Below are 27382 nucleotides of genomic sequence, written 5' to 3' on the forward strand. Positions count from 1 at the left end.
CCCCCACACATTCAACCATCCCCTCCCAGCACATCTCTGGCCCCCCCTCAAACTCATTCCCCCTTCCAGCACACTCATTCCAAACCCCCCCCCCCCTCCAGCTACTCCTTTTTTATGCCAGTTGAGTACTTCCCTCCCTTCAAGGCTGATACAGCAACGCAGAGCTGCCTTCTACAGCGTCACGTCAGGCATTCCAATAAGCACAGGCTTCCCTGGCGTGACCTCTGCACCGTCCCTATGGCGACCGTTCAGACACAGGAAGAGGGATGTCCGAAAGAACCAATCAACACGCGGTCCCTGGGAACGTGACTGATTGCTGGGCTTTGTTGATTGGCAGCTTTCTGATCCAACCACAGTGTGTTTTGTATGAAGGCAGGATCAGTGCGAGCTGATAGAAGGCAGAGCCATAGGAAGCAGGTAAGGGGTCACGGTCCCAGTTATCTTTACTCCTCCGTTCGTTTTGCGTGTGAGACTGCGTAGCAGTAGGACTCTGAAGCCCGGCACTTAGGGTCTTTAGGGAGGGCCGCGGCGCTTCTATGAATTTGTAGGTCCCATCTCTCTTAATTGTTAATGGGGGACTATGAGTCCACACATCCAGGGTCAATCCAGAAGTGGTGTACCCTGAACACGATGACCTGGAGCTACATGTCTGAGCTAGTATTTACTTTTACCCATTCTTCCTCATTCCACCACCAGGACCCCTGAAACTGGCCGAGGCTGAGCAACTTCTGCTCTACTCAGGTTGTATGAAATGCTAACATAGTCCCCATTTTCCTATTAGGATCAGGTTTACAAGTCTGCATAGTATTAGATGTAGAGGAATTCTAGAGTTGACCAGGATCGGTCTTTCTGCAGTGACCTCTCATCATTCAGTTGTCCAAAATCAGGCTGTCTTCATAAACCTTTCACCTTAAGTGTTGGTCAGAGTCAGCATGTCCTGTGTGATCTGTTACTATATGTAGCACCCCCCCCTCAAGTATTATGCTGCCAAGGGAGAGGGGCTGCACAAGAAGAATAACCCCCCATCTGCATCCGTGGATATGAGTATCAGAGTGGGAGGTTGTGGGTTACATTAGCGCCTCTGGCATAGATAATCCAAATGCCCTGATCCTCTCTTTTGTGGGTCCCTGTGGTTCCCACCCTACCCCTGGGAACAGGGTACAGTGCAGAAAATCACCACTCTACTGTAAACATTAATAGTAAAACTTGAACCGGTAAGTAGAATGATGCATACAGCGATGATACAGCAACAGAAGGGAAAATAATTATTACTAGCACGAGACAATAAGTATAACAGTCACAAAATGGTCCAATATTACTTGCTATTAAACCTAGCAACCTGCAATCAGCCATAATGATCAACTTGAGTTATCCATAGCAGTCTGTTGATTTGCCTGCTTAGACTGCACTCTGCAAACTTTGTTTACCCCAAACTCTAAGGGTAATTCTCACTGTTCCTCTCATAATCCCCAGTCCAACAAGTGTATACCCCCTTAAAGCATAACCAATGAAGGCTGTATTAGTTAAAACGTAGTGGCACTCTCTGGGAAGCGCCAGTCTTAGAGAGGCTCCAAACAAGGGGAAACACACTGGTTCCCGCCCTGATGCAAGGGGTGAAAGTTCAGGGCAGGTATCTACTCAGTTAGTAGCAGTGTTTATCTGGCAGCTCACTGATGCAATAGTCTGATGTCAATATTGCAAGGCAGGGACAAAGAATGAAAGCATAATCCGTTGTTCTGCTGCTGCTGAACAATTTAGGGCTGCTTAGCTGCAATGGCTCCTGCAGTGGGGAGAATGTCAACTCCCTGCTCCTGTAGTGGAAGCTCCTGGACTCTCCTTCTGCTGTGCACTCTGTCTCCTGGTAGCTGTGGTCGAAGTGGGGGAGGAGGATCCTCTCCTAAGCACAGATCTCTGATCTCCTTCACCAACACTGCTATTTGTCCATTTAAAATACCAATCCCAAAGTCCTTTGCCAATAACACGGTCGCAAACCTAATCACAGCCCTACTAACCTTGTAACATAGTTTTTGAGTTATACCCTTGTTTGTTCACCAGTTTCATGATCCTAGTTCTGTATGCCCTTGTTCAATGTAATTGCACTCTATGAGGCACTGTTTCTGTTACAATGTAAACTGAATTGATTTGTATCCTCTTACAAGAAATTCGGTATATAAAACTGTTAAATAATAAATAATAATAAATAACACTGATATCTTTCCTCTCTTTTTTCCTAGTACCCTGAACAGTTTAGCTCAGCTTGGTAGCTAGGCTCATTACCCAAAAACGCAGCACTGATCCCTGGTGCCTTAGGCTATTTTTTTTTTCCTCTTTTTCTGATTGGTCTGAAGTTCTCATCCTCTCTGTGTAATGAGCTGGCTCCCCATTGGTTCCTGATAGTAACTGAACTTCCTGTGCCTGGTGTAATCAGATACCGGCTGGTTTCTGCAACAGCACAAGTCTCAAACTGGATTTAAACTGAAACAGTTGTCATCAACCCCCCCCCCCCCCCCAAAAAAAAAAAGTTTGTTTTTTTTTTTGGGGGGGGGGGGTTTACACTATACATCCTTGTGCCAGGTAAGGTCAGGAGGGCAGGGACCCAAATCAGGCAGTCCGGCCACATATAGAACTGGCTAGGATCTGCATTTCTGCAGACCTGTCGCAAAAGAGCTGGTTCAGGTAAATCTGCCTTCCATGATCTGTTACTATACAGCTGGCCAGGATTATCCTTTTTTGCAGTGCTCTATCACCATAAAACTAGCAGCGGGTGACTTCCCTATAGTAGCTTTTCACCCTAAAGCTGTCGGAGGTTGCCTTCTTTGCAGTGGCATGTCACCAAGAGCTGGCTGAGATCAGCCTCTCTGCAGTGATCTGCCACTGTAGAACTGGCTAAAGCCAGCCTTTTCCCAGTGATCTGCCAAGAGCTGACAGTGATCAGTTTGTCTGCAGTGACCTGCAGCCTATCACATTACAGTTTGTGGAATCACTTTCTCTGTATTGACCTGCATCTGCCCATCATACCTGTTTTCATCCTTCCAACAGCTGGAGGGATGAAAACCGGTATGATGGGCAGACAGCTGGAGTCCAGCTGCTCATGCAGGTCACTGTCTTCATGGGAATTTATACAGTGTCCCCAGTATTTTTCATTCATATGTTCCTTGTGTAGCTCTCCATTATCTTTGCCTAACTAAACTAAGTTTGTTATGATGGCTGACAGGATAGAAATCCTGATTCCCTTGATACATTAGTGTCAAAAGTGCACAGTGGCATTCTAGCACCTGATGCTGTGATGGCTTGAAGATAGAAGCATGTATGGGGATTGGTGTGTCTGTCCTTTCACTGGTTTCTGATCTTACTGAGGGCAAACTGGGGTGATTTATGATGGCAGAAGAAGACCAAATGGCCCATCCAGTCTGCTCAGCAAGCTTTGCACTTTTTTTTTCTCTCTCATACTTATCTGTTACTCTTGGCTCTTAGTAACCTTTTGGTTCTATTTCCCTTCCACCCCCACCATTAATGCAGAGAGCAGTGTTGGAGCTGCATCTAAGTGAAATATCTAGCTTAATTAGGGGTAGTAACTGCCGCAATAAGCAAGCTACACCCATGCTTATTTGTTTACCCAGACTATGTAATTCAGTCCTTGTTGGTTGTTGTCTGTATATAGATCCACTTTTCTTCATTCCCTCTGCCATTGAAGCAGAGAGTTATGCTGAATATGCATTGAAAGTGAAGTATCAGACTTTCTCCCCTGCCGTTGAAGCAGAGAACTATGCTGGATATGCGTGAAGTATCAGTCTTTCTCCCCTGCCGATGAAGCAGAGAGCTATGCTGGATATGCATTGAAAGTGAAGTATCAGGCTTATTTGGTTTGGGGTAGTAACCGCCGTAACAAGCAAGCTACTCCTCGCTTTTTTGTGAATGCATATCTTTTTTTCCACAATGTGATATGTCAGATTGAATGTCCATAAATAAAAATTTGTAAATTGCTGGAATCTCTAGTCTGGTTCTAGGGTTTGGGAATGGATCTATTAAAAAATAATTAGAATAAAGCATGTTTGGTTGGAGATTATGCATCTGTATTTCTTTCAATCACTATTTATATAAGCAAATTGGGACATTGCTATGTTGACCTTCATTTAGCTCATGCCTTTTCGTTGGTAGCTCAAGACAAATTGCATTCAAGTACAGTAGGTAGTTCTCTGTCTCCAAAGAGATTATTTATTTTATTGATTTATATTCTGCTTTTTGGCACTTCAAAGCAGATTGCATTCAAGAATGATAGTTATTTCCCTATCCCCAGAGAGCTTACAATTGAAGTTTTGTACCTGAGACAACTGAGGGTAAAGTGACTTGCCCAAGTTCACAAGGAGTGGCAGTGGGATTTGAATCCTGGTTTGTAGCCCATTGCTCTAACCACTAGGTTACTCCTCCACTCAAACCAGTTCTTGGGGCACACCTAGCCAGTCAGGTTTTCAGGATATCCACAATGAATGTGTGGTTTGTATTTGTATACAAATCTATCTCATGTATATTCATTATGGATATCCTGAAAACCTGACTGGGTTGAGAAGTGCTGATCTAAAGGCCTAATTTACTAAGGCTTTTCTCCCATTCTGTATCTTATAGGAAAAATGCTTAATAAATTGGGCCCTTAGTTTGTAGCTAAAGGCATAGAGGGTGAAGTGACTTGCCCAAGGTCACAAGAAGTGTCATCAGGTTCTCAGCCTGCTGCTGTGACCATTAGGCCACTCCACTGATGCACGCCAAGTGTGAATATAGCATGAACAGCTGAGGAGTGGAGTCAGGTAACAGCTTTTTCATTCTAAAAATAGTGTAAAAACATGAGAGAGAAAACAGTAAAGAATTGAAAACCATGCATGCATTTTCTAGTGTTTTTCAATGCTGTTATATTTAAAACGACCTGATCCCCCCTGGGAGAAAAGGCCATTAACTAACTATAATTAAAGTGTACTTTGGGAAATCCTCTGCTTAACCCTGGGATAAGCAGCATGGGATCCTGCCAGGTATGTGTGACCTGGATTGGCCACTGTTGCAAACAGGATTCTGGGCTTGATGGACCGACCCAGTATGGCAAATCTTATGCTCTTAGATTGTGGTCATTTTCAATAGTAGAACTTCTAGAACCATGACTGACCTTTCTCCTCTCACTCACTCACGCCCCCAAAGTTTGGACCTGATCAGAGTACTTTAGCAGAAATGATAGACAGACAGACTGAATCAGCACATAAGCACTTTTGACACGTTATAAGAAGTGCTAAAAGGAGACCTGACAACAAGATCTGAAGGAGAAGAAACAGCACCAAGAAAGAGGCTCTTTTCCATTTTGAGGAATGCGAGTAGAAAATGTGGATGAGTCCCAAGTTCCTGTGCTTCGGCAGGATGAGATTAATGCTGACTCTGCTGTTTGATATCTTGATGTGAACGTTTGCAACAGAAGCCAATCTCAAGGCAGGGGCTAGGAAGCTTTTATATATAGTTGTGATCCGAGTAGAGCCTCCTTTCTTTGCCTACTTAAGAGCAGTGTGACCTGATCCAGTTACATGCTTGCAGCTTCCACTTGTGTACAGAGCAGGAAAGGCATTGTGGGCAGGGGAACATGAAGAGGCTGCTTCACAAGAAACAGGGTTAGCTGAACTCCCCCCCCCATCAGGTATGAGAATACGTTTGTTGAAAAGAGTGATAGTGTTTACAGGATAATATTGGCCAGCTATGTCTGTCACCCTCTGTGCCATTATAATGGGTAGAGATTGGGAATCTGGATTTTGTATTACAATCCCAAATCTGCATAAAAGAAGTTGGTTATATATGCCTTAGTCCTCACAAATGTGATTGAGCATTAAAAGTATCAATCGGCTACCCTCAGCTTCAAATGCACGAAAGCTCTGAATTTTGGAGATTGATTGATTGTCTGGTATGTCCCAGTAACCACTGCTTTTACTGTCCCCCGTCCCCTCTCGTTCTGAATAGCTACAAATTCCACTCTCCATCTAGTCCACTCTGACTCTCTTCTATCTCCCCTGATAGTTTTTCATGCAGTAGTAATAAGGTTGGATCAGAAGAGGGGATCTCAGATGTTTTCTCAGTCATTCCCTTCATGTAAGTCAGTGAAGCTCCACCTTTCTTGCTCAATGTCCAAATTTCAAAGTGCTGCCCAGATGCCGTCTACTAATCAAGCTAAATTCTCTGCTATGTGCTTTGGAAATGTGGTGGTGTAGAAGGTATGCATGTGGCTTGGAGCTAGAGTGAGTCACCCTGCTCTGCCCACACCTTTACCATCTCCGCCCACCTTCCTTTCTGAACTGCAGTTCCAGATTTATTCCTGGAAAATATTGATCCCGGTGTGACCTATGATCTTGGAGATCAAAGATGATTGGAGAGTTGCTGGGTGTCACTCTGTGCCTTTCATTGCCTCACTTTACAGACAAATGTTGTTTGTCACAAAACCTGCTTTTTTCTTTCCTACTGCAGAATGAAGATTTTATGACGACAGAGTTCATTGGATTAATCATTCTCCAAAAACAGGTGGAAGTGGAACCAGGACAAACAGACTGAGTGAAGCTCTCAAGTCAGCAAAAACCTTCCAGTCCCAGGCCAGGACTGCAACCTGACAGTAGAGGAGGGGCGCACAGAGAGGGGGTCTGGGGTTTCCACTCCAGTGGACAGCTCGCACTCTCATCTCTTGTCTACACTTACCATTCTCCTTTCAGGGGCTGTGGCTTTATCCTTTTAAACGTGCACTGAAACCAAGTCTTGGCAGTAGTATACCCCCAGGATTTCGATCTTTGTCTTTACCATGGCAGAGAAGGGCTATGGCTATTACCGAACAGTCATCTTCACAGCCATGTTTTTTGGCTACACGCTTTATTACTTCAACAGAAAAACATTCTCGTTTGTCATGCCGTCTGTTATGGAAGAAATCAAATTGGACAAAGATGATCTCGGTAAGATCTGTAGAATTGTGTGTACATTCTGTGGATTCCTGTGCTGGGATAGTGGTCTGTGTGTGAGCTATCTTTGCCCTTCCTGAATTCTTTTGCATGGGATAGTGGTCTAAGTGTGAGAGAGCTGGGAACCATGTATATGCTCCATGTCCTGTGTATGTAAGAGCTGAGAGCTATGTGCATGCTTTCTGGATTTTTATGCATGGGACAGTATCTATGTTTGAGAGAAATGGGAGCCATGTATGTGCTCCATGCATTTCTGTGCATGGGACATTAGTCTCTGTGTATCTGTTTCTTGGATCCCTGTGCAGGGGATAGTGGTCTGTGTGTGAGAGAGCTAGGAGCCATGTATATGCTCCATGGGTTCCTGTGCATGGCACAATAGTCTATGTGCGTGCGTGTGTGTGTGTGTGAATGTGTGTTTGTATGTGTAAAAGAGCTGTGGAGTTGTGTGGATTCCTGTGGATGGGTCAGTGGCCTATGTGTGTATGCACCATGGATTAATGTATTAGGTCATTGGCCTGTATGTGTAAGAGCTGTAGAGCTGTGTTTATGTTCCATGAATTCTGATGCATAGGGAAGTTGAATTTGTGTATAAGATCTATACAACTGTGTGTACTCTGAGTAGAATGTTTGGATCTGGGTACTGTGATGTAGTTTCATTCTTATTTTGTTTGCTTTTCTAGCTTACTGAGCAAATATAATACTAAAACGGAGAACAGAACTCAACACTAGTAAAACATAAAACAAAATAAAATAATAATCAGTATAATCAAAATTAGATACCACCGGTATAATCAGTCATATATAATCAAAGTGTAGATGCAAAGAGCAGAGGCTTCCTGTGCCTCCAGATGTGGAAGATTTAGTGACTACCTCTGGCTTTTTCTTTAGAGAGAGTCTTTACATGGAGCTCATGAGCTTGGGCAGCTGGATCTCTGCTGGAATGCCACTGACGTGCCTTAGAGCTATCTGGAATGGCAGCTAGTGTTTTGCTTCCAGCAGAAGAGATGGTAGTACCACTCCCATTAATGGCAGAGCTACTCTCGCAATCCTGCTATTTTACATGGTACTCGCCTAATTAACCAGCAATATTTTTCCCAGGGACAGACTGTAACTCAGTTTGTCAGGAGTAGCCCTGAGGCATCCGGGTAAACAGGAGTTGAACTCTGCAGCACTCATTCATTGCCTAAGAACTGCTTCTCATGGAGGGTGCTGGTTGTGTATATATGGAAGAGAGTCTGCATCAAAATACACGCACCTTTTTTGTATAGTGAGAGAGAGCGCAAGCATGAGGCACACTGTGCTCTCATTAACCTTTGCATGCCTGCTTTCTCTGAGAGAAACCTCACCTTCACACTTCCACAGTCTCTGAGGGAGACTCTGTCCATTGTCTTTAATTAATCTCATGTGCTATCAGTAAAACTTTACCCTGTAGCATGGGTGGCTGGTTTCTATAATGGGGTGGCAAGTATTGGTCTGGATGCATTAAGCTGTCTTTCCTCAGCCACAAAGATCTTCCCTAAGTAGGTTCTTTTGGGCTTTGTGCTCTCGTAGGTCTGATCACCAGCAGTCAGTCTGCAGCGTACGCCATCAGTAAGTTCATCAGCGGTGTGCTCTCGGACCAGATCAGCGCCCGCTGGCTTTTCTCCTCTGGCCTTCTGCTTGTAGGAATCGTCAATGTCATGTTTTCCTGGAGTTCAACCGTGGCACTGTTCTCCCTGCTCTGGTTTTTCAATGGACTGGCACAAGGTTTAGGCTGGCCTCCATGTGGGAAAATACTGCGCAAGGTAAATATGTTTTACGCTGTTCTTTTGCAGTTGATGAGTTAACTAACGAGAAGAGTCTCTAGCAGTTGGCATAGGAGCACTGACTATGGGGGAGCCATATAGAATGGTGAGGAGGGGAGCTGTAGGAGATGGTGGTGAGGGGAGCTTTTTCCTGGCAGCTCTCAGATGTTTTAGTTTTCTCTTTGGGTTATTTGTGTGATTCTTTTGCAGTGGTTTGAACCATCTCAGTTTGGAACCTGGTGGGCAGTCCTCTCTACCAGCATGAATTTGGCTGGCAGCCTCGGTCCCATCATTGCCACTCTGATGACTGCCAGTTACAGCTGGCGCACCACACTCTCTATATCTGGATTAATCTGCGTTGGCGCTTCTTTTCTGTGCGTTGTCCTGATTCAGAATGAGCCAGCGGATGTTGGACTCAGCAATATCGAACCAGGACCCAAGAAGGAGAAGAAAGGTGAGTATTCTTATATCTCATACCCCCGTGTCCAGCCTGGGCAGACTCTGGCCTGCTGGAGGAGGCTCTTCCAGCCCCTGTCTTACAGGAGGCATGCCTAGTCGATTTCTTTGGCAACCTTGGATATGATCACTCCCAGATGTCTCCAAGATGCACAGTTCTCCGGGGTTTCTGCACCCTGGATGCGTGACTCTGCTCTTTCACATATTGCAGTTATCAGCTGGAAACAAGGGATTTCTCCAGTGTTGCTAGATAGCTTTTTTTTCTTCTGCACTGTTAAACTATTGCAGTTGTGGGTGGGAGACGAACAAAGGGAAAAGACAATAAGGCAAGAGCTTTCTGGTATGATCACAGAGCAAAAGCTGACCAACAGGTGCATCAGTACATGCAGTCCGTGAATCATAGATCATTTCTTCTATACACTGCAGGCAGCGACTGTGCACTTTGAGTAGCGCTGTAAAAATGTTAACTAGTAGGATATCACACAGCTGATGTCCAATTAGATTATTTTGCAACAGAATTATTTGTCCCAGGTGCCAATTTGTTTCTTGAGTGTACATTGCCTGGCTATGGGCAATACAGGAAGTACCTGTGCAAACCAAAAGCTACGATAAGGACACAGAGTTCTTTATATACTTTATATACTTAGCTTTGTTAGGATTTTCAGGTTTGAAAGTCTCAGACTTGCTAGCTGAGAGACATGAGGGGTGGAATTGGGACACCTCAGTCTGTGTGTTTTTTGCACTGTTCTCATGGTGCTTTCTGCCCTGCTGATCACGTGCGCTGTGGGGGTGCTGCCTTTTCAGTGGCTACAAGATTCTGTCTCCTACGCTGCTGACCAGGGGTGCAATGGACTCTGCCCCAGCACATGGGGATTTGAATATAGCACCTAGTTAATAAATGTTGGCTCTGTTTCATACCATCAGGAGCATTCTTTCAGTGCAAGGGGAGGCAGAGTGTAGAGGAGTGTGTAGGAATATGTGTGGAACAAATATTACAGTAGATGTAGATGGCATGTTTGTATGCGTATATGGAAGGAGGGCTGTGAGCTGGGGGAGAGTGTGTGTGTGTGTGTGTAAGGAATAAGTTCGACAGGAACAGCATGGGGAAGTAGTGTGCAATGGGTCGGAGTGGCAGGAGTAGAAGTCAGGGAGCAGCATAGTTGAGTACAATATAGCAGGAGCTGCTTGAGCGGTGCAATTTGGCAAGAGTAGCCTGAAGGGAAGGAGGCCTTGAAGGATGGAGTGTGACAGGTGATTAGTGAGTGTGGGCAGAAGGGACTGCATGTTGCCTGTAACATCCTCTCTTGCTATCTGTTCTTCCTTAGATTCTACCACAGAGGACAGCACATTGAAGGAGTTCCTGTTTACGCCATATCTCTGGGTTTTGTGTGCAGCGTACCTGGTGGTATTTGGGGTGAAGACATGTTGCACGGACTGGGGTCAACTCTTTCTGATCCAGGAGAAAGAACAGTCTGCATTTATAGGTGAGACTTATTGGGGGAAATCATGTCATGTCTCTCTCTCGTGCTGTGTAAACTTCACTTCAGAGAACTCTTTACTGAGTAAAGAAGCACCACCTTGAGACCGCCAGAAGTAATCAATGTAGTGGGATGCACTGGGAAAGGCCCACTGTAACCAGTAAGGACAGGTTTGCATAGATATTTGGGGCAGGGGCTGTGGGAGGGACATGAGATGTTATGGACACAGGGCTGGCTTAAACACTAGGAAAATTAGGCTAGAGCACCAAAACTGGGGAGAAGGGGGAGGGAGAAAAAACTGCTGCAGGAAGAAGCAGCAGAAGAGTGGACTGACTGCAGCCCGGACTCACCCGCTGTCCTGGAATAGATGAGGATTGCGGGCTGATTGCATCCTGACTACCGAACGAGGAGGTGGCTACTTCCCAGAACTGCTAATACAGGAGAAGGGGGTGGGCTTTAGCCACAGTGGCTGCCTGCAAGGCCTTTGCCTCCACCTGCCCTTTCAGCAATCTCCTCTGGCCAGCAGGAGGAGGCGGCGAACAGCGTTTCCTATCTGCTGTTGCAGCAGGGTAGTGGTAGGCAGTTCAGCATGGCCACAGGGACCTTGGTGGTCAAATGTTTGTGCAAAAGCTTCACTGGTTTCAGTGGCTGCTTGGAGATGATGATAGGTGTTGCATTCAGTGTGGGAGCTTTGCACGCTCATGTTCCTGGGAATCAACAAAAATCTGATGTGGATGAAGAGCAGTGTCCTACAGTGGTCAAATGACACTGACTCATTGCTGGTATATACTCTTAGCAATGTGGACCAGAATAACTGTGCAGACTGGCTGGTGTAGTTGGTCTTTTACTGCCATCTCCTACAGTGTTACAATCAGTATCACATTCTCCTTTTTCATATAGTGTAAATCTGCTAATATAAATGCAGAATTTGTATCCATACTAATGTACAGTATTAATTTGCAAAAATTAATTGGGGGAGGGGGGGGGGGCACAAGATGAAAGGTTTGTCTAGGAGGCCTAATAGCCTTGCATTGACCTTGCATACATATGAACATGTGCTGCTGTACAGCTCATACAGTTGCCCTGGGCTAGTTGACCTCCTAGGGAGAGATGCCAAGAGAAGCAAGTGACTCACATATGTAGGCCAGGGGAGTGACGATGCCATTTCCTGCGGACACTGTGGTAATTTCATTGCTTCTTTGCTGTTGCGTGCAGTGATTTTAATTCTTTCATCGTGTCCTCTTCTTTTTATAGGCAGCTCTTACATGAGTGCCCTGGAGGTGGGTGGTCTGGTGGGCAGCATTGCAGCTGGGTACTTGTCAGATAGAGCAGTAGCACAGGTAAGTCTTGCACTGCGTTTTATGACCCAAATACCACAGCTATTATTTCCTTCCGGCATCGCTGCCAGCTGCTGTGCCGACTGATTCCAGACGTGTGAGTTATGCCACCCTGAATCCATGGAGTGCGGTCCCATGCAGACATCTCCGTATCCCACATATGTAGTGTAAGCTATGCAGGAACAGCACACACACAACATGGCTGTGAAAGAAGGACTTAAGTAACCTGCCTTTGATTGGAGAGCCGTCATGGTACACATAGCACCCATCTGTGAAGGGACAGCATATGTACCACACATTGTCACAGATTATGGGGAGTCCTGGGTTTGGTAGAACAGGAATTGACATTCGATGTATTTACTGCACCCCAGCAAGTAGAGACATTAAAGACCGTCTGACTACTGGGCTGCTGCATGTGCTGCCATTAGGACAGGGAGGCTCCTAGAGAAAGTCATTTCTGATTAAGGAATCTTCACACGTGCTTGGGATCTCCAACGCTGTGAGCAAAACAGTGGAGGTCTTTCAGATGTGTCCACCTGCTGTATTAGCTTGTCTCCTATCTGTCCCCTAGGCAGGCCTGAAGATCTATGGAAACCCCCGGCATGGACTCCTGCTCTCCATGATGGCTGGGATGGTGGGGTCCATGTGCCTCTTCCGGGTCACAGTCACCTCCGAGTCTTCTAAGGTAATCCACATGCAGAGACAGGAGGTTTAGACTGAATAGTTTTGTGAGCAGGAGTATGACTAAGCATGGTGATGTAAATACATGTCCTGAAAGTCACAATGTACATCTCTGAGTACTGTGAGAAGCCAGGCGTTCTTGTTTAATAAGAAAACAGAATGCAAATCTCCTTAGAACGTGTGACGACATTGATCTTCCTAGCCATGGGGCCCATTGCTGGCTGACATTAGACCATAGTTTGCATCTGATAGGATTTCTTCTATACCAGTCCCTGCCTCAGCAGGGAAGGGTCACATAACCATGGAAAGGGGGGCAGGATGGAGCAGGGCTGTGCCCAAAGCCCCGATACCCGAGGATGGGCTGTGCATCCCAGAGTTGCAGCTGTGTGGGAGAGAGACTTGGGCTCATGTGGCTTGAATGCATTATTTGCTCTGATTGTAAATAAAAAGTAATGGCATTTTTTGCTTGTTTTCTTTCTCCTGACTTTCCCTCTCTTCAGGAAACTGGTCTCTGGACTGTTGCTCTCCACCCTTTCGCTGCTTTCATTGGGTTACCGGAGCAAGAGGTTGCTTTTTCTCTTTCTTTCTCCTTCCATCTTTCTGTTTTCCCTGTTTTTGTTAGTTCCACAGCGTATTTCTAGCAGGTCCCTGATTTTCTAAAAGAAAGCCATGTTTATATGTAGAAACAGAGAACATGGCAGCAGATAAAGGCCCTGGGTCCAACCAGTCTGCCCATTCCTGTCTGCCTATTGTGCTGTCAGGTCTTAATGCCATTCCCAGACTACTCTTTGCCACCAAGATCTCATGTTTGACTTCTGCCCCTGTTTCAGCTCCTACAAACCAGTGCCTCTAATCGCTGATTCTGCAGCCAGGGGAAAGTGCTGCAAAATCCCGTCCTTCCCCCAAGAGAGCAGGGGCCAGGTAAAAATGAGGCAGCAGTGGCCTGCACCTCCCGCTGATCCCACTGCTGATCAAGGCTTTTGTGAGCAGAGCAGAACACTGGAGTGGCGCCTCAAGCCACTTTCTGTCTGCTGCTCAGGCCAGAGCATTTGAACTCTGAGGTTCAAAGCATGGCAGTCCAGCTCAGACAGCGGAAGAAGAGTTCGTAATCGGAGGTACCCTGCTGCAGCCCTTGGCGGGGAGGGAATCATCAAGGAAGCTGGGGTGGGGAGAAAGGATCAACAGTGAGGAAGGGGTTTCAGATGTGTGCGTAAGGGAATTTGAGTTAAGTGAGGGTGTGAAGGAGGGATTAGGGGGGAGGTATGGGAAAGGTTATTGAAGCAGATATGGGATGGATGTGAGAGTGGATCCATCCTCCTCCCTTCATCACCTAAACTAGTATTCACCCTTTATTTTATTCTTGAATCCTCTTCCCTGCTCTCCCTCTATTCCTGATTCCTCCCCTCATCCTCTGCTCCTCCCTCAGAGATCCTTTCTCCCCCTTCAAAAGTCTTCCTCCTCCTCCCTTCCTATTAAGGATTACTAAGACCCCTCCCCCCAGAGAAGAACAAAAGAAATTATCCAAAAGAAATGCCAGAAAACAACTATTCTTATATTTGATATAAATATGCTACTTTCTTTGCACTCAGACAGGCTAATCCATGACCAGTGGGTTATGCACCTCTACCAGCAGATGGAGACAGTGTAAAGCTGAAGGCATGGTATATATAGCCCTGTACTGACATCAGCCCAACAGTATTCTCCATCTCCAGCAGATGGTGGGATTGCTAGTTAAAAAAATAATAATAAATAAATAAAGGAAAAAGATCTGGAGAGCACCAATCCACCTCTGAGTTGATATCCTTGGGTCCCTCCCTCAGTTGAGTGCCTTTGTCCGGTAGCCGGTTTCGGCATGGACTTAAAACTTTATAGTAGATGCAGGATCCAGAGGCGTGGCAGTGAAGGCCATAGCCCTCTCCCCCCTCAGCAGGAGACTTGATTGTGTGCTCAGCTGGGAGGGGCTGAGCTCAGGTAACAAAAAAAAAATAAATTAAAGAATAAAGCATATTGCATGTGTTAGGTAGAGAGGTGTGGATCCCTTCTTTTAACTACTTTGGGGTCTCCATTCCTCAGTGTGTCTGGTCGACATCCCTCCTCCTCTGGGGGTTAGTGTGTTGCGGCATTTTTGGCAGGTCGAGCAGCCAGCGGGCTAGGCCCTGCGTTTAGGCTTGAGTGTTAGGCCGCAAAGGCATTTTGCGTGTTTTCTTCTGCACAAGTCTGCCGCAAGGAGTGGGACCATTCTGTGTCCTATCCAGAGTGTCATCTGAATCTGTCATCCCCTGGACTGGTTCGTCCTTGGGGAAGGATAGATTGGCGGATGCCACAGTAGAGTCCGCATGGTGGAATTTTTTCAAGGGCTGCAGGCCTGCTCAGTAGAACCAGCCAAGACTCCAGTTCCCTTGGCTAGCTCTGGGGTTTAGCGCCAGGGTATGCTGCAGCCTGATGAGTGCCACAACTGTGGAGATCCGGATGGCACTGATGATGGGGATCTCTACTCTTTGGAAGAAGGGGAAATTCCTCCGGATTTATTTATTTTATTTATTTAACACTTTTTTTATACCGACCTTCATAGTAATAACCATATCGGATCGGTTTACATAGAACAAGGGAATAACAAGAGCAATAAATAAAGTAAAAACCAATAGAGGAGAATAAGGCAAAGTTACATTTAACAAGGAGTAAAAAATTTGGAGCCTTATAGGATGATGCTACATTTCTTTCATAGGGATGAGTTGCCAGCTCTGGTGGCCCAGACGTTGAAGACGCTGGGAGTGCCTGGAGTGGCTTCCATGAGTGTGCTAAAGAAGGATCCTATTTTGTTTACCCTTCGCAAGGCATCGTGCTTCTTTCTGATATTGGATACAAGTCAAGAGCTGATTGACCTTGAATGGGGTGCCCTGGAAGCTAATTTTAAAGGGGTCTTCGCCTTGGCGGGGCTGTACCCTCTGGATCCGACAGCAAGGGAACAGTTGTTCTTTCTGAAGATGGATGTGCTGGTGTGTTCCATCACCCAGCGAACAACCATCCTGGTTGGAGGCAGAGCAGCACTGAAGAAACCGCAGGATAGGAAAATCGAGGCTATCCTTAAGCAGGCCTTTGAGGCCATGGCAATAAATTTGCTGATCGCCTTGTGCTGCCCTCTGGTGGCTTGCGCATGTCTGCATCTCTCTCAGGAGGCTGATGAAGCAGGCTTGAATACCAGAGCAGTGTTGGAACTGGGAGCCGCGTTCTTGGCGGATGCAGGCTGTGACCTGGTCTGTATGGCAGTCAGAGGTGTGGCTTTCAGTGATATTTATTTATTTAGAAGTTTTATATTCCATTGTCCCATGTGAAGGTGGCAGCTGAGCTGCAGGATTGGACAGCTGATACAATTTTGAAGTCCAACTTACAAGATTACCCTTTAAGGGCTCCCTCCTGTTTGGTAGTGAGTTGGAAAAGATGGCAAATAGGTGGGATGAATGCCAGAGGACAAGAAGTTGGTGCCACATTCTTTTGGCATGCGGGGCCATACCAGGGGCTTCATGCATTTTCGTCCCTATAGAGTAGCTCTGCAGAGATCACGGCCATTTGCTAGGTTTCAGTTCTTTTGGCCCAAACAGCCCAGAAGGAGCCGGTAAAGGAGCCCCTTGAGCCTCACAATGAAGGTGTACTGACCCACCTGCTGGATCAGGAGATAGGTGGCAGTCTAACTCTCTTTTATCAGAGGTGGGTCCAGATCATGTTGGACCAATGGGTCCTACAGGCGATATGGGATGACTATGCTCTAGATTTTCTTCACATTCCTGGGATGCCTTTATATCTCCCTGCATAAGAAGGTAGCAATGGAGGTTACATTGAACAAACAGTTGAAGACCATGGTGCCTGTTCCAACATTGCAAGAAAATATGGGCAGCTATTTCATTTATTTTGTCATTCTCAAATAGGAGGATTCCTTACATCCCATTCTAGTCCTCAAAGTAGTCAATCGGCATTTGCGAGTGACTCACTTTTGCATGGAAACCTTGCGGTCAGCCATAATGGCAGTGCAGTCGGGGGAGTTCCTGATGTCTCTGGACTTGTCGGAGGCTTATCTATATATCCCCTTTTGGCTGGAACATCAACGGTTCCTGCCATTTTGTTCCTGCCATTTTGGCGCAGCATTATCAGTTTCAGGCATTACCCTTTGGTTTGGCCACGGCTCCCAGGACCTTCTCAAAGGTCATGGTGATGGTAGCGGCATCATTGCACAAGGAGGGCATTCTGGTCCATCCGTATCTAGACAATTGGCTGACTCGGGCTAGGAGTGTGGAAGAAAATATTTTGCTTCTCGCAAGGTGGTCTTCTTGCTTCAAGAGTTAGGCTGGGTGGTGAACCAGGCCAAGAGCAATTTGCAACCATCTCAGACGCTGGAATATCTCGGCGTTCAGTTTGATGCGAAGAAGGGCAGAGTGTTTCCGCCAGAGGTTCGTGTTCAGAGTTTGATGGCACATGCAGAGGTTGAGAATGCCAATCTGACCAACTGTGTAGTATTACCTTTTAAGTTTTCGGTTTGATGGCTGCCACCCTGGAGGTGGTTCCCTCAGTGAGGGGCACATATGTGCCCCCTTCAATGCGCTCTACTTTCACGGTGGAGTCCAGTCTTAGGACTACTTGGTGAGGCTCCACTTACCAACAGAAGTCAGTGTCCACCTGCAGTGGTGGTCACAGGAGGAGCATCCGAGGAGTCTCCTTGCAGAAGCCGGAAGTGATAGTACTCATGACAAATGTGAGCCTCTAGAGGTGTGGGGCTCACTGTCAGGAATTGGTAACGCAAGGACACTGGAGCTCAGGAGTCTGTGGAGCACCAATCGCCTAGATGCGTGGGTGATTCGGCTGGTGTGCTTGCAGCTCTTCGACTGGTTGCAAGGTTGAGCAATCCAAGTCATGTCAGATAACGCAACAACCATGGCTTATATCAATTGCCTGGGAGGAACCAAGAGCCAGCAGGTGCTGCAGGAGATAAACAAGCTCATGAAGTGGGCAGAAGTGCATCTTCTAGACATATCCACCTTTCACATAGCAGGAAAGGACAATGTAAGAGCCAATTTCCTAATCAGATAGAGTCTGGATCCAGGAGAATGAGAGTTGTCGGAACTAGCCTTCCAGCTGATAGTCAAGCATTGGGGTCTCCTGTTTCTGGATTTGTTAGCGACTTCGGTCAGTGAAAAAGGTTCCTTGATTCTTCAGTCGCTGGAGAGATCCGATGGCCCTCGGCATCGATGCACTCATTCGGGAGTGGCCGAGGGGCAGGCTGCTATATGCCTTCCCACCATGGCCCTTACTAGGAAAGGTGATTCGGAGAATCACGAGGCACACAGTGCTGGTGCTTCTGGTGGCTCTGGATGGTATGCCAATCTGCAGAGGATCTTGGTTGGCGCACCTCTCAGGCTACTAGCCCACAGAGATTTGTTGCAACAGGGGCCCGTGCTTCATGATAATCTGACTTAATTTTGTCTTACGGTATGGCCCTTGAAAGGGCTCAGTTATGAAGTGGGGGTATTCCACCGGAGTGATTTCCACCTTGCTTCGAGCTAGGAAGTTCTACTCTTCCTTAGCTTATATTAGAGTTTGGAGAATATTTGAGGCTTGGTGTGAGGAGCACGGAGCTCAACCTCGTTCTGCACAGATCCCATTAATTTTGGAGTTTTTGCAGGTTAGTGTGCTTAAGGGTTTGGCCCTTAGTTCTTGGAAGGTTCAAGTGGAAGCTCTCACCTTTTTTAAAGGTCGAGTAAATGGTGGATCCTTGTCGGCCCATTCAGATGTTTCCCAGTTTTTAAAAAGAGTGAAGCATCTTTGGCCTCTCTTGCAGTTGCTGGTGCCTTTGTGGAACCTCAATATGGTTCTGGATTTTTTAGCAGGTTCCACCTCTCCTTGAGGTTACTTACTTTGAAGACATTTTTTCTGGTGGCAATCTGTTCAGCGCATCAAATGTCCAAATTGCAGGCTCTTTCTTGCCACAAGCCATTCCTGTGTGTGACTCCTGAGGCGGTACAGCTTCGAACTGTTCCAACCTTTTTGCCGAAAGTAATCTCAGAATTTCACTTGAATCAATCTATTTCCTTGGCAATGATGTACAAGGTTAGAGATGATGAGGAGCATTGTCTCTTGTGGACATTAGATGTCAAATGGCATCCGATGCACTTAGAGGTTTCTAGATCTTTCAGGAAGCCTGACTGGCTGTTTGTGCTCCATGATGGAGGTAAACAAGGTGAGCCGGCTATGCAGGCAAAAAGTGCCTGCTGGATTAAGGAGGCTATCACGGCAGCATATGTGGATGCCAAGAAAGCTTTGCCTAAACAGGTTAAGGCGCATTCCACCAGGGCTCAGACAGTGTCCTGGGCGGAACTTCATTTGGTGTCTTCGCTCGAGATTTGCAGAGCAGCGAAGTGGGCCTCCTTATACACTTTTTTTCCAGGCATTATTGCCTGGAAATGGTATGGATTGCAAAAAAGATTAGATGCCACGGTCTTTTTCGACAACTTTATTGAGGTGGAGACGTCTAAAATGTTATTGCCCGACTCTGGCTGAGTTTCGCCGTTGTTAAAACGGCTGCCTCAGGGGCTTCGATGCATATGGACTCAGGTTGGTTGAAACAACTGTTAACTTGTATGTCAATTCTTTCTTTACAAATATGATCCGCTGTGATATCGATTTTTTTATTTTAGAAGTGATTCTTAATCATGTTAATGTGTTTCGTCTATTGGTGTACCGATCAGACTATATATTAGATATGCACTACGAATGACGCATATTACTCTTTACAACCCAGTCATCGTCTCCACTCGATGTTGAAAAAGACTGTGGCATCTAATCTTTTTTGCAATCCTGATAGCATTTTTAGATCGCCTGCCTTCGTGTTTTTTGGGACCTGGAAATGGTATGTGCAGGCTAGGGAAGATGTAGCCTTTGCTCGTGCAGTCTTGTTCGGGAGTGGCTTTGGTAATTCCCACTGGATTAGCCTGTCTGAGTGCAAAGGAAGGTGAAATTACTATTTACCTGATAATTTCTTTTCCTTGAAGGAGGACAGGCTAATCCAATTTCTCGCTTTTGGCTGCCTGCTTGTTTGTTTGTCCTCTTAGGTGACAGTGGTTCCTGGGATGTCCAGTAAGTAACAGAACCACTCCCTAAGGTAGTGTCATTGTATTCTTAGCTATTGGTTAGGTGCATGAGTGGTTGTCTGTTCATAGTTATGTTCAAGTATTATCAGTTTGTCCACAGTTGACGTTTTCAGAGAATATTGGCGGGCTGATGTCAGTGCAGGGCTCTATATACTGTGACGTCAGTTTTATTCCGACTCCATCTGCTGATAGAGGTGTATAACCCACTGGTCGTGGACTAGCCTGTCTTCCTTCAAGGAAAGCAAATTATCAGATAAGTAGTAATTTCACCATAATTGTTGGAGAACTTTCTAAGTCTTGCCGCAGCAGAAAATGGGGCATAACCTCTGTTGGAAATCAGTTCCAGGTGCCCAGCACTCTCTCAATGAAAAAGCTTTTTTTTCACATTCCCTTTGAGGTCCTTCCCCCCTCCCTCCACTTTCACAGACTGCCCCCTTTGTCCTTCAGCTTTTCATTGGTACAGTCTTGGTCCTGTCTCCCTCTTATTTTCTGAAGCATATATATGTTTGGCTCATAGTACAGCCCATGCATCATTTGTTTAATATTATTAAATCAGTGCATCTGAGGTCATTTTTTTATGACTTTTATTGTAGAGCAGGAAGAGATCCTCAGCTAATCCAATGACCTCGCTGTTTGACCATTTCTCTTGTCAGTTTAAAGGCAGGCCTGGCATCTCATTCATTGATGGGTGGGGAGAGAGTAGCAGCACTTTCCTCTGTCTTAAAAACAAAAATGTGGTTAATCATTCTCCTTTATGGTTTAATAAATGCAAGACAAGTCTCTTATAAAATTATACTTCTGCATATTATTTCATCTAATGATTTTGTGTGTTCAGTCCGGTTTCTACCAGGAAAAGGCTGCTGCTCTACTCAATATATAAGCTCCAAAGACAGGTGCATCATTCAGCCCTGTAGGAAGTGGGAGAATATATTGATTTAGATTGCGTAGACTCCAGTCTGGAGGTTTTTTTTTAATTGTAGAGGCTGAAACACTGGGCTGTTGTAAGTCCCTTTTGAGCTCTGTAGTGCTTTTCTAGCTAAGGTAGGAAGCTGATGAGACCGTATCAATGCAGGAGAGTTAGATTCTAAATATTGCTAACTTGTGTTTCACAGCTCTGGATCTTAATACTGGGAGCTATATTTGGGTTTTCCTCTTACGGACCAATCGCACTGTTTGGAGTGATAGCCAACGAGAGTGCGCCAGCTAACTTCTGCGGCACCTCCCACGCTATTGTTGCACTATCAGCTAATGGTGAGCATACTAACCTCTTCCTGGTCAATACAAGAGTTATACAGGGTGCTAGAGGTGAGAGGAAGGTTAAACTTATGATTGCATAATCTAGTTAAGACAGACATACATAATAAACATGAGTCTGTGGAAAATGTATTTAGATGGACTTCAATGTGGTTAGAGAGAGAGAGAGAATGCATACGCACACTGACTCAGGAAGTCCATGTATAAGGCATAGCAAGGTGGAAAGCAGAGTCGGGAGCTGGAGGAGAAGGCTACAGACAAGAGCAACTTGCCCAATGAATGGAGTTGAAGAGGAAGGGTACAGGTTAAGGGTGGCCGAACTCCAGTCCTCAAGGGCACAAACAGGCCAGGTTTTCAGGATGTCCACAAGGAATATGCATGAGATATAGTTACAGATGCTGCCTCCACTGCATACAAATCTATCTCATGCATATTCATTGTGGATATCCCAGAAACCTGGTCTGTTTTTTGGTTCTTGAGGATTGGAGCTGGCTACTCCTAGTGTAGGGAGAGAAAGAAGATAGGTAATGAAGCTGCAGAATAAATGCATTTGTGGGCAAGTAAGAGAAGCTTAAATGATATGTGAAAATGGATTCAACTTGAGGGGTTACATGGGCATAAAAACACTGAATTTTGATTTTAGGCTGGTTTAGTGACTAGAGGTGACCTTTTTTTTTTTTTTTAAACAAACTTAATCCAACTAACAGAGAAACCAAAGGGTACGTCCCTTGAAGAGGCAGCAGTAGGCAGGAGGAGAGCACAGAGATTCAGAGGGAGCCAGTCCCCTGGCTATCAGAATCTCGGGTTCCATGGGCTAGCTCAGCCAGGGGTGTCCAATTTCCCCCCCCATTCGCCCAGCGCCACTTGAGGGATGGCCCACAAAGGAACCTAACACCTCGAGCTGCTGCTCCAACTTCCAATGATCAAACACACACTCTCAGACAGGACTGCAGGTTTGCACCTCTACAATCTGCCGGGGACAGAGAAATCCTGAGGGACTGCAGGTGGTGCTCTCGTTATGTAGCAATGCCTCAAAGTTTTGTTCTCTGCCGCCATCTGCTGGTAGGGATGCATTAAACCCACTTGTCTGGACTGATCGCGGTATTACAGGAACCAAAATTAGCAGGCAAGAACCAATTTTCCTATAAAAACCGTATCCAAACCCTGCCTATTATTCATTAAAGGCCTTCTTAAAGAGGCAGGTTTTCAATGCTCTTTTAAATGTTTTCACACAAGACTCCATTCTAATTCCATGGTGGGAGGGAATTCTGCTGCAGAAAAGGCACAATCCCTGGAGCTCAGTTCCAGGTGGCCAATTGTTTAGATGAGCTAGTTTTACTGATTGTACCTCAAGGAGCTTCTTCTGTGCCGAATGTAAAGCTCTGAGGGGGGTGGGGGCGATAAACTTTCAGGATAGAACTAGCCCAACTGCGATGGTCTAGGTTTAGTAAATTGAAGACTGCCGCAGCGTTCTTATACATGATCCACCATTTAATAGGGAGTCAGTGAAGGTCGGCCAATGTTGGGGAAATATGGTCTCAGGTTTTAGAGCTGGAGCAAACGCGTGCTGCTGCATTCTGGACCGGTTGTAATGGTCATAGTGTATTGTTAGGGAGTGTAATGTAAAGGGGATTGCAGTAGTCTAAATTATTAAATAATCAGTGACTGAAGGCCCATGCGAAAATCATGTGGCTCCAGCGAGGACGCAGTTTGTTGACCAACTGGAGTTTGAAAAAAAAAGAAGACTTAACTACTGCTTTTATAGGCATTCAAAAGAGAGGTTGGGATCAAGGACCACAAGGCTCCATGCTTGCATATTCACAGGGATGTTATGGTTATTGAATTGCAAAAGGAAATTAGCAGGGAACTTACTGAGAATAAGTATCTCGTTGTTTTGTACATGCAACAAAAACTTATTATGGCATAACCACAGATTCATACATTGTAAGCAGAGAAAAACATGTCTAAAAGTTTCTAATCATGATTGTGTGTAGGGGATGAAAAACTGAATGTCTGAACCGAAACTGATTTCTATCAATGTCAGAAGTTACAGCTTCCTGTCACAGCTGCCCTCCCTGTGAGACATTTCAGCCACTTTGCTAGCACCAAGTATGCCTCCCTATATATATATATATATATATATATATATATATCAGCCTGGCTGGATTAATGCAAAATGTTTCCCCAAGTTCTGCTTCAACAGGGCTACTCTCCAGGATGAGGAGCAACAGGGGAGGTGAATAGAGAACGTAGCTGCGCTCCCTGTACTGGGGCAGGTGGGCACTATCAGAGCCACAACCCGGACTCAGTTGGAAGGCATGGGGTGTGTGGGGAGAGGAAAGGAGCAGGGCAGTTTTTGTGCTGTGCCTGAGCTGGGCTGGTAGGCACTGGCAGAACTGTAATGGTCTCATTTCAGAACCGAGAGCTGACATTGTGCTTTGTCTTTCTCTGCAGTTGGAGGATTCCTGGCTGGATTACCTTTCAGCACCATTGCTAAGTACTATAGCTGGGACACAGCCTTTTGGGTCGCAGAAATGACATGCGTCGTAACCACAGTGGTGTTCTTCTTGTGTCGGAACATGCGTACCAAGATGGGACGGGTGCCCAAGAAGGAAGACTGAAATCAGGTGGAGGCTCAGGCAGCAGAGGACACGCTAACTTAATTATGTAACAAAGTGGCCTAGACCTATTTCCTCTCACTGCGGGACATGGTTAGAACCAAGGCCTGATCATTCATCTCATGCTTACTCGTTTATAAGGCTGGCGTCCTCTGCGTGGGTGGCTCTAAGGCAGGTGTGTGATGATTTATGCCAGTCATTTTATTTTAAAGTTACAGCCGATTGTACACTTGATGTTTGCAGTCCTGCTGCACGACAGGAAACCCAGCATGAGTGGCAGAAGCACTAGGAAAGAGATCAAGAGAAAAGGGCTGGACGATGTAGCCTTTGAGGACAGGCAGACGTTTTGGGAGGAGGGCTACATACTGGGCTTCAGGTGGGGGGGAAGGGTATTAACTTTCCCTCCACACTCACCTCAGCATGGATTAGCCCCTACCCCTTCCCAGCACTCACACTCTTCCAGGGACTTTCTGCAAACTAAACCAGTAATATCTAATAATTTTAGTTTTATGCAGGAAAATCTGGGGCTGTGCTTTCAGTCTTTTTTTTTGTTGGTATGAAGATCAGATTCAAGCCTGTTGTTAAAGGAATAGGATGTGATTTCCAATGCAGTAGAGTTCCCTGAAAGCTTTTCTTTGTTTTGAATTAGGGAGAGGGGGTTCATCTGGGTTTCCTTATGTTTAGTGGGGCTAAGGAACTGTGAGAATGTAGAGGCTGGCTCCTAATAACCAGGGAACAGAGACGTAAAATCGAGGTAGCCACTGCTAGCTCTCCCTTCAGAACCACACCCAGCCCCTCAGGATAAACGGGCAGCCTGGACCTTCGGCATACAGGTGCCCAACCACATTTTCTGTTGCATATAAATTATAAGCAGCACCCCAAGAGGAGGCTCTGAGCGTGATTGGACTACTGCTGTAGGTTGTCTCCCCGCCAGCCCTCGGCAGCACAGAAATACAAAATACCAGTCCTGGCCAGCTCCTGTGAAGGTCGGCTAGAAAGATGGAGCATGTGCCTTTAAAGAAAGCAGGGGAGGTCTTGCATGCTTAGCCTCTCTTCCATCAGTCGGCTTTCTACATATTAGCAAAGCCTAAATGTAAAATGAGGCTTGGTCTGCTTTGCTAGGGGACCGATGAGTTGGAACAGAGAGAGAGGTAGAGTGGACGTTTTACACACTGTAGCTCCAGCATGGGCCAGAACTCAGCATCACCCCAACTGGCTGAAGAGCGCTCATGAACAGCCTTTGGCCATGGGCTGAAGTGTGGACACCCCTGCTTTAATTAGACAATGCCAGTTAGCCTTCCCATTTTCATCTTGTAACCGCAGTACTGCTTACAGTCTGCTCCGTTTGGGATTCAGTATCCTTCCCACCTTCAGCGGAGGATGTACAGTAGCAGAGGCTGGGTGGTTGCAGATAAGAACCTTTAAGCTCACCCATTTTATAGCATCGCCTTCACCTACAATTCCCACTCTCTCCTTCATCCTTACTACTCTATGTGTTGAGAAAAGGTTTTAATTTTGGCACTATGTGCTTGTTCCTGGCTTTATCATTGGGTGATTGCAGGCATCTACTACCTATTCACATTTCCTCTGAGCCTCCCTCCCTTCTCCTTGAGTTACTTTTACTGAAAAATGCTACGTCCTTGTAGCCTGTGGAGGTCTGCTGGATACTGAAATGCTTCTATTATATGGCCCTAGCATACGTCTCCTAGAGAGAAAACACTAGTCTGACACCAATACTTGCTCTGGGTACGCAGGAAGCTGAATCCCTAAAAACATTTGTATATTAGAGAGATCCTGCAGGGGAGTGACATTTGTTATATCTTCAAAGAGACACATCAAACAGTTTTACCTCTCAAGAATCAGGGCTGAGGTTAGCAAAAACCAAGCACTGACCTCTGCAATATAAATGGTCATTAAAAAGTCTGAAAGTAGATGCAGTTCCTTGATAACAGATCAGTAAGTGTATATCTTTCTAGCACACTGGGACTGAGTGTAGTTAGATGAAAGGTTCCTGTCCATATGATGTCACATAGGCCATAGTAGTGTGGTTCAGGAGCACTAGGCCTACTAACACCATTGCAGTAGTAAGAACAAGGATCACAGCTACCTGCAAGACCATATCCTGTCTCAGCAGTTAGACTTCCTCCTCTTCACAGTAGAGGTGTGAATCGTGTGATCGATCGTCTTAATGATCGATTTTGGCTGGGGGGGGGGGGGGGGAAATCTTATCGTCAGGTTTTTTTGTTTTAAAAAATCGTTAAAAATCGGAGGAGGGCGGGAAACCGGCACACCAAAAAAACCCACCCCGAACCTTTAAAAGAAATCCCCCACCCTTCTGAACCCCCCCAAAATGTTTTAAATTACCTGGGGTCCATTGGGGGTTCCCGACGCGATCTCCCTCTCTGGCCACGGCTGAGTTGAGAAATGGCGCCGGTGGCCCTTTGCCCTTATCATGTGACAGGGCAAAGGTAGCGCTGGCACCATTTTGTTTCCTGGCTCCCGCCGTCACGCCTGCTAGAGATCGCCCCCAGACCCCCACTGGACCCCCAGGGACTTTTGGCCAGCTTGGGGGGGGGGGCCTCCTGACCCCCACAAGACTTGCCAAAAGTCCAGCGGGGGTCCGGGAGCGACCTCCTGCACGCGGGCCGTATTGACAATCTTCAAAATGGTGCCGGCGCTACCTTTACCCTCACTATGTCATACGGGCGACCGTCGCCCGTATGACATAGTGGAGGGTGGGGGATTTCTTTTAAAGGTTCGGGGTGGGTTTTTTTGGTGTGCCGGTTTTCTCACGCCCTATTTAACGATACAATACAAATGCCCCTGACGATAAATCGGGGGCATTTGTATTGTATCTGCACTCTAACGATTTTGGACGATTTTAAAATTATCTGACGATAATTTTAATCGTTCAAAAACGATTCACATCCCTACTTCACAGGCTGTCTCAGCAGCAAGGCTCCCCCCCACCTGATAGCAGAGTCCATCCCAGTAGTGTGGCTAAGGATCATCCCTGTGCTGGGGATCAGTAACCCCACATCTTGTATCTGCTTATGGTCAGGGAATTGTATCCTATAACATAAACATAGATTCCCCTCCTTATGATCATTACCACCCTATATTTTAGCAAAAGCCCCTTGGACCCCTGTTTGTTACAGCCTACTCTGCTTTTGTTAGTGGCCAGGACTTCTTCTCACAGGGTGACTTGAGGAAGAGAGCTCACTGTGTAAAATAAAGTGCATATACTACTGAGCCACTGACCAGAGAAGGGCCAGCAAAATGTTCCTGCATGCAGCCTGCACTGCTAGTGCCCCTGCGTGACCTCCAACCATTGCATAACATCTAATGAGACTCTGCGATTAAATGCCTAGTTCCCCACCTTTCTACCTCATTCATCAAAACTTTAAGGTGGATCAGTTTTACTGTGCAGGATGGCTCACTTGCCCAGCAGCACCATTTACTAGCCCAGGGACTTTTACCCTCCATTAATTTCAAACTAAGCATGTTAGACTGGGACTATTTTGTTAAATATAATTTAATCACTTGGAGTAGTTACTGATAACTAAAAATATTAGCACAGCACGGATGAGGCTACAACCACTGCCTCTTTCCAGGATCAGTAGCTACCACTAGCCAAAGGCCAAGAGACTCAGCAGCCCTTCTCTGCACCGAG

The 27382-nt window shown here is 46.1% G+C and overlaps 1 protein-coding gene across 4 annotated transcripts; it reads left to right on the top strand.

The window, feature by feature from the left end:
- The first annotated feature begins 361 nt into the window (after positions 1-361).
- Positions 362-25632, top strand: SLC37A4 (solute carrier family 37 member 4). Of its 4 annotated transcripts, none has more exons than XM_029573261.1 (10): positions 362-417; positions 6487-6959; positions 8517-8749; positions 8960-9203; positions 10531-10689; positions 11938-12023; positions 12592-12705; positions 13202-13267; positions 20950-21088; positions 23546-25632. In XM_029573261.1, exons 2-10 carry the CDS (start codon positions 6812-6814, stop codon positions 23710-23712), a joined length of 1356 nt encoding a protein of 451 aa, XP_029429121.1. In that variant the 5' UTR covers positions 362-417; positions 6487-6811; the 3' UTR covers positions 23713-25632. The 4 variants fall into 4 exon arrangements, with proteins under 4 accessions (XP_029429121.1, XP_029429120.1, XP_029429123.1 ...); XM_029573260.1 differs by lacking the exon at positions 362-417 and adding an exon at positions 5534-5668; XM_029573262.1 differs by lacking the exon at positions 362-417 and adding an exon at positions 6043-6114.
- Positions 25633-27382: the final 1750 nt, after the last annotated feature.

The sequence above is a fragment of the Rhinatrema bivittatum genome, chromosome 12 (genome assembly GCF_901001135.1).
Source record: "Rhinatrema bivittatum chromosome 12, aRhiBiv1.1, whole genome shotgun sequence".
Classification (NCBI taxonomy): Eukaryota; Metazoa; Chordata; class Amphibia; order Gymnophiona; family Rhinatrematidae; genus Rhinatrema; species Rhinatrema bivittatum.

Coding starts and splice junctions, on each gene's coding strand:
- SLC37A4 (XM_029573261.1), top strand. CDS start 6,812: ATGGCAGAGAAGGGCTATGGCTATTACCGAACAGTCATCTTCACAGCC. Junction 12,024..12,591: donor CAGATAGAGCAGTAGCACAG/GTAAGTCTTGCA, acceptor TCTGTCCCCTAG/GCAGGCCTGAAGATCTATGG. Junction 13,268..20,949: donor TTGGGTTACCGGAGCAAGAG/GTTGCTTTTTCT, acceptor TGTGTTTCACAG/CTCTGGATCTTAATACTGGG.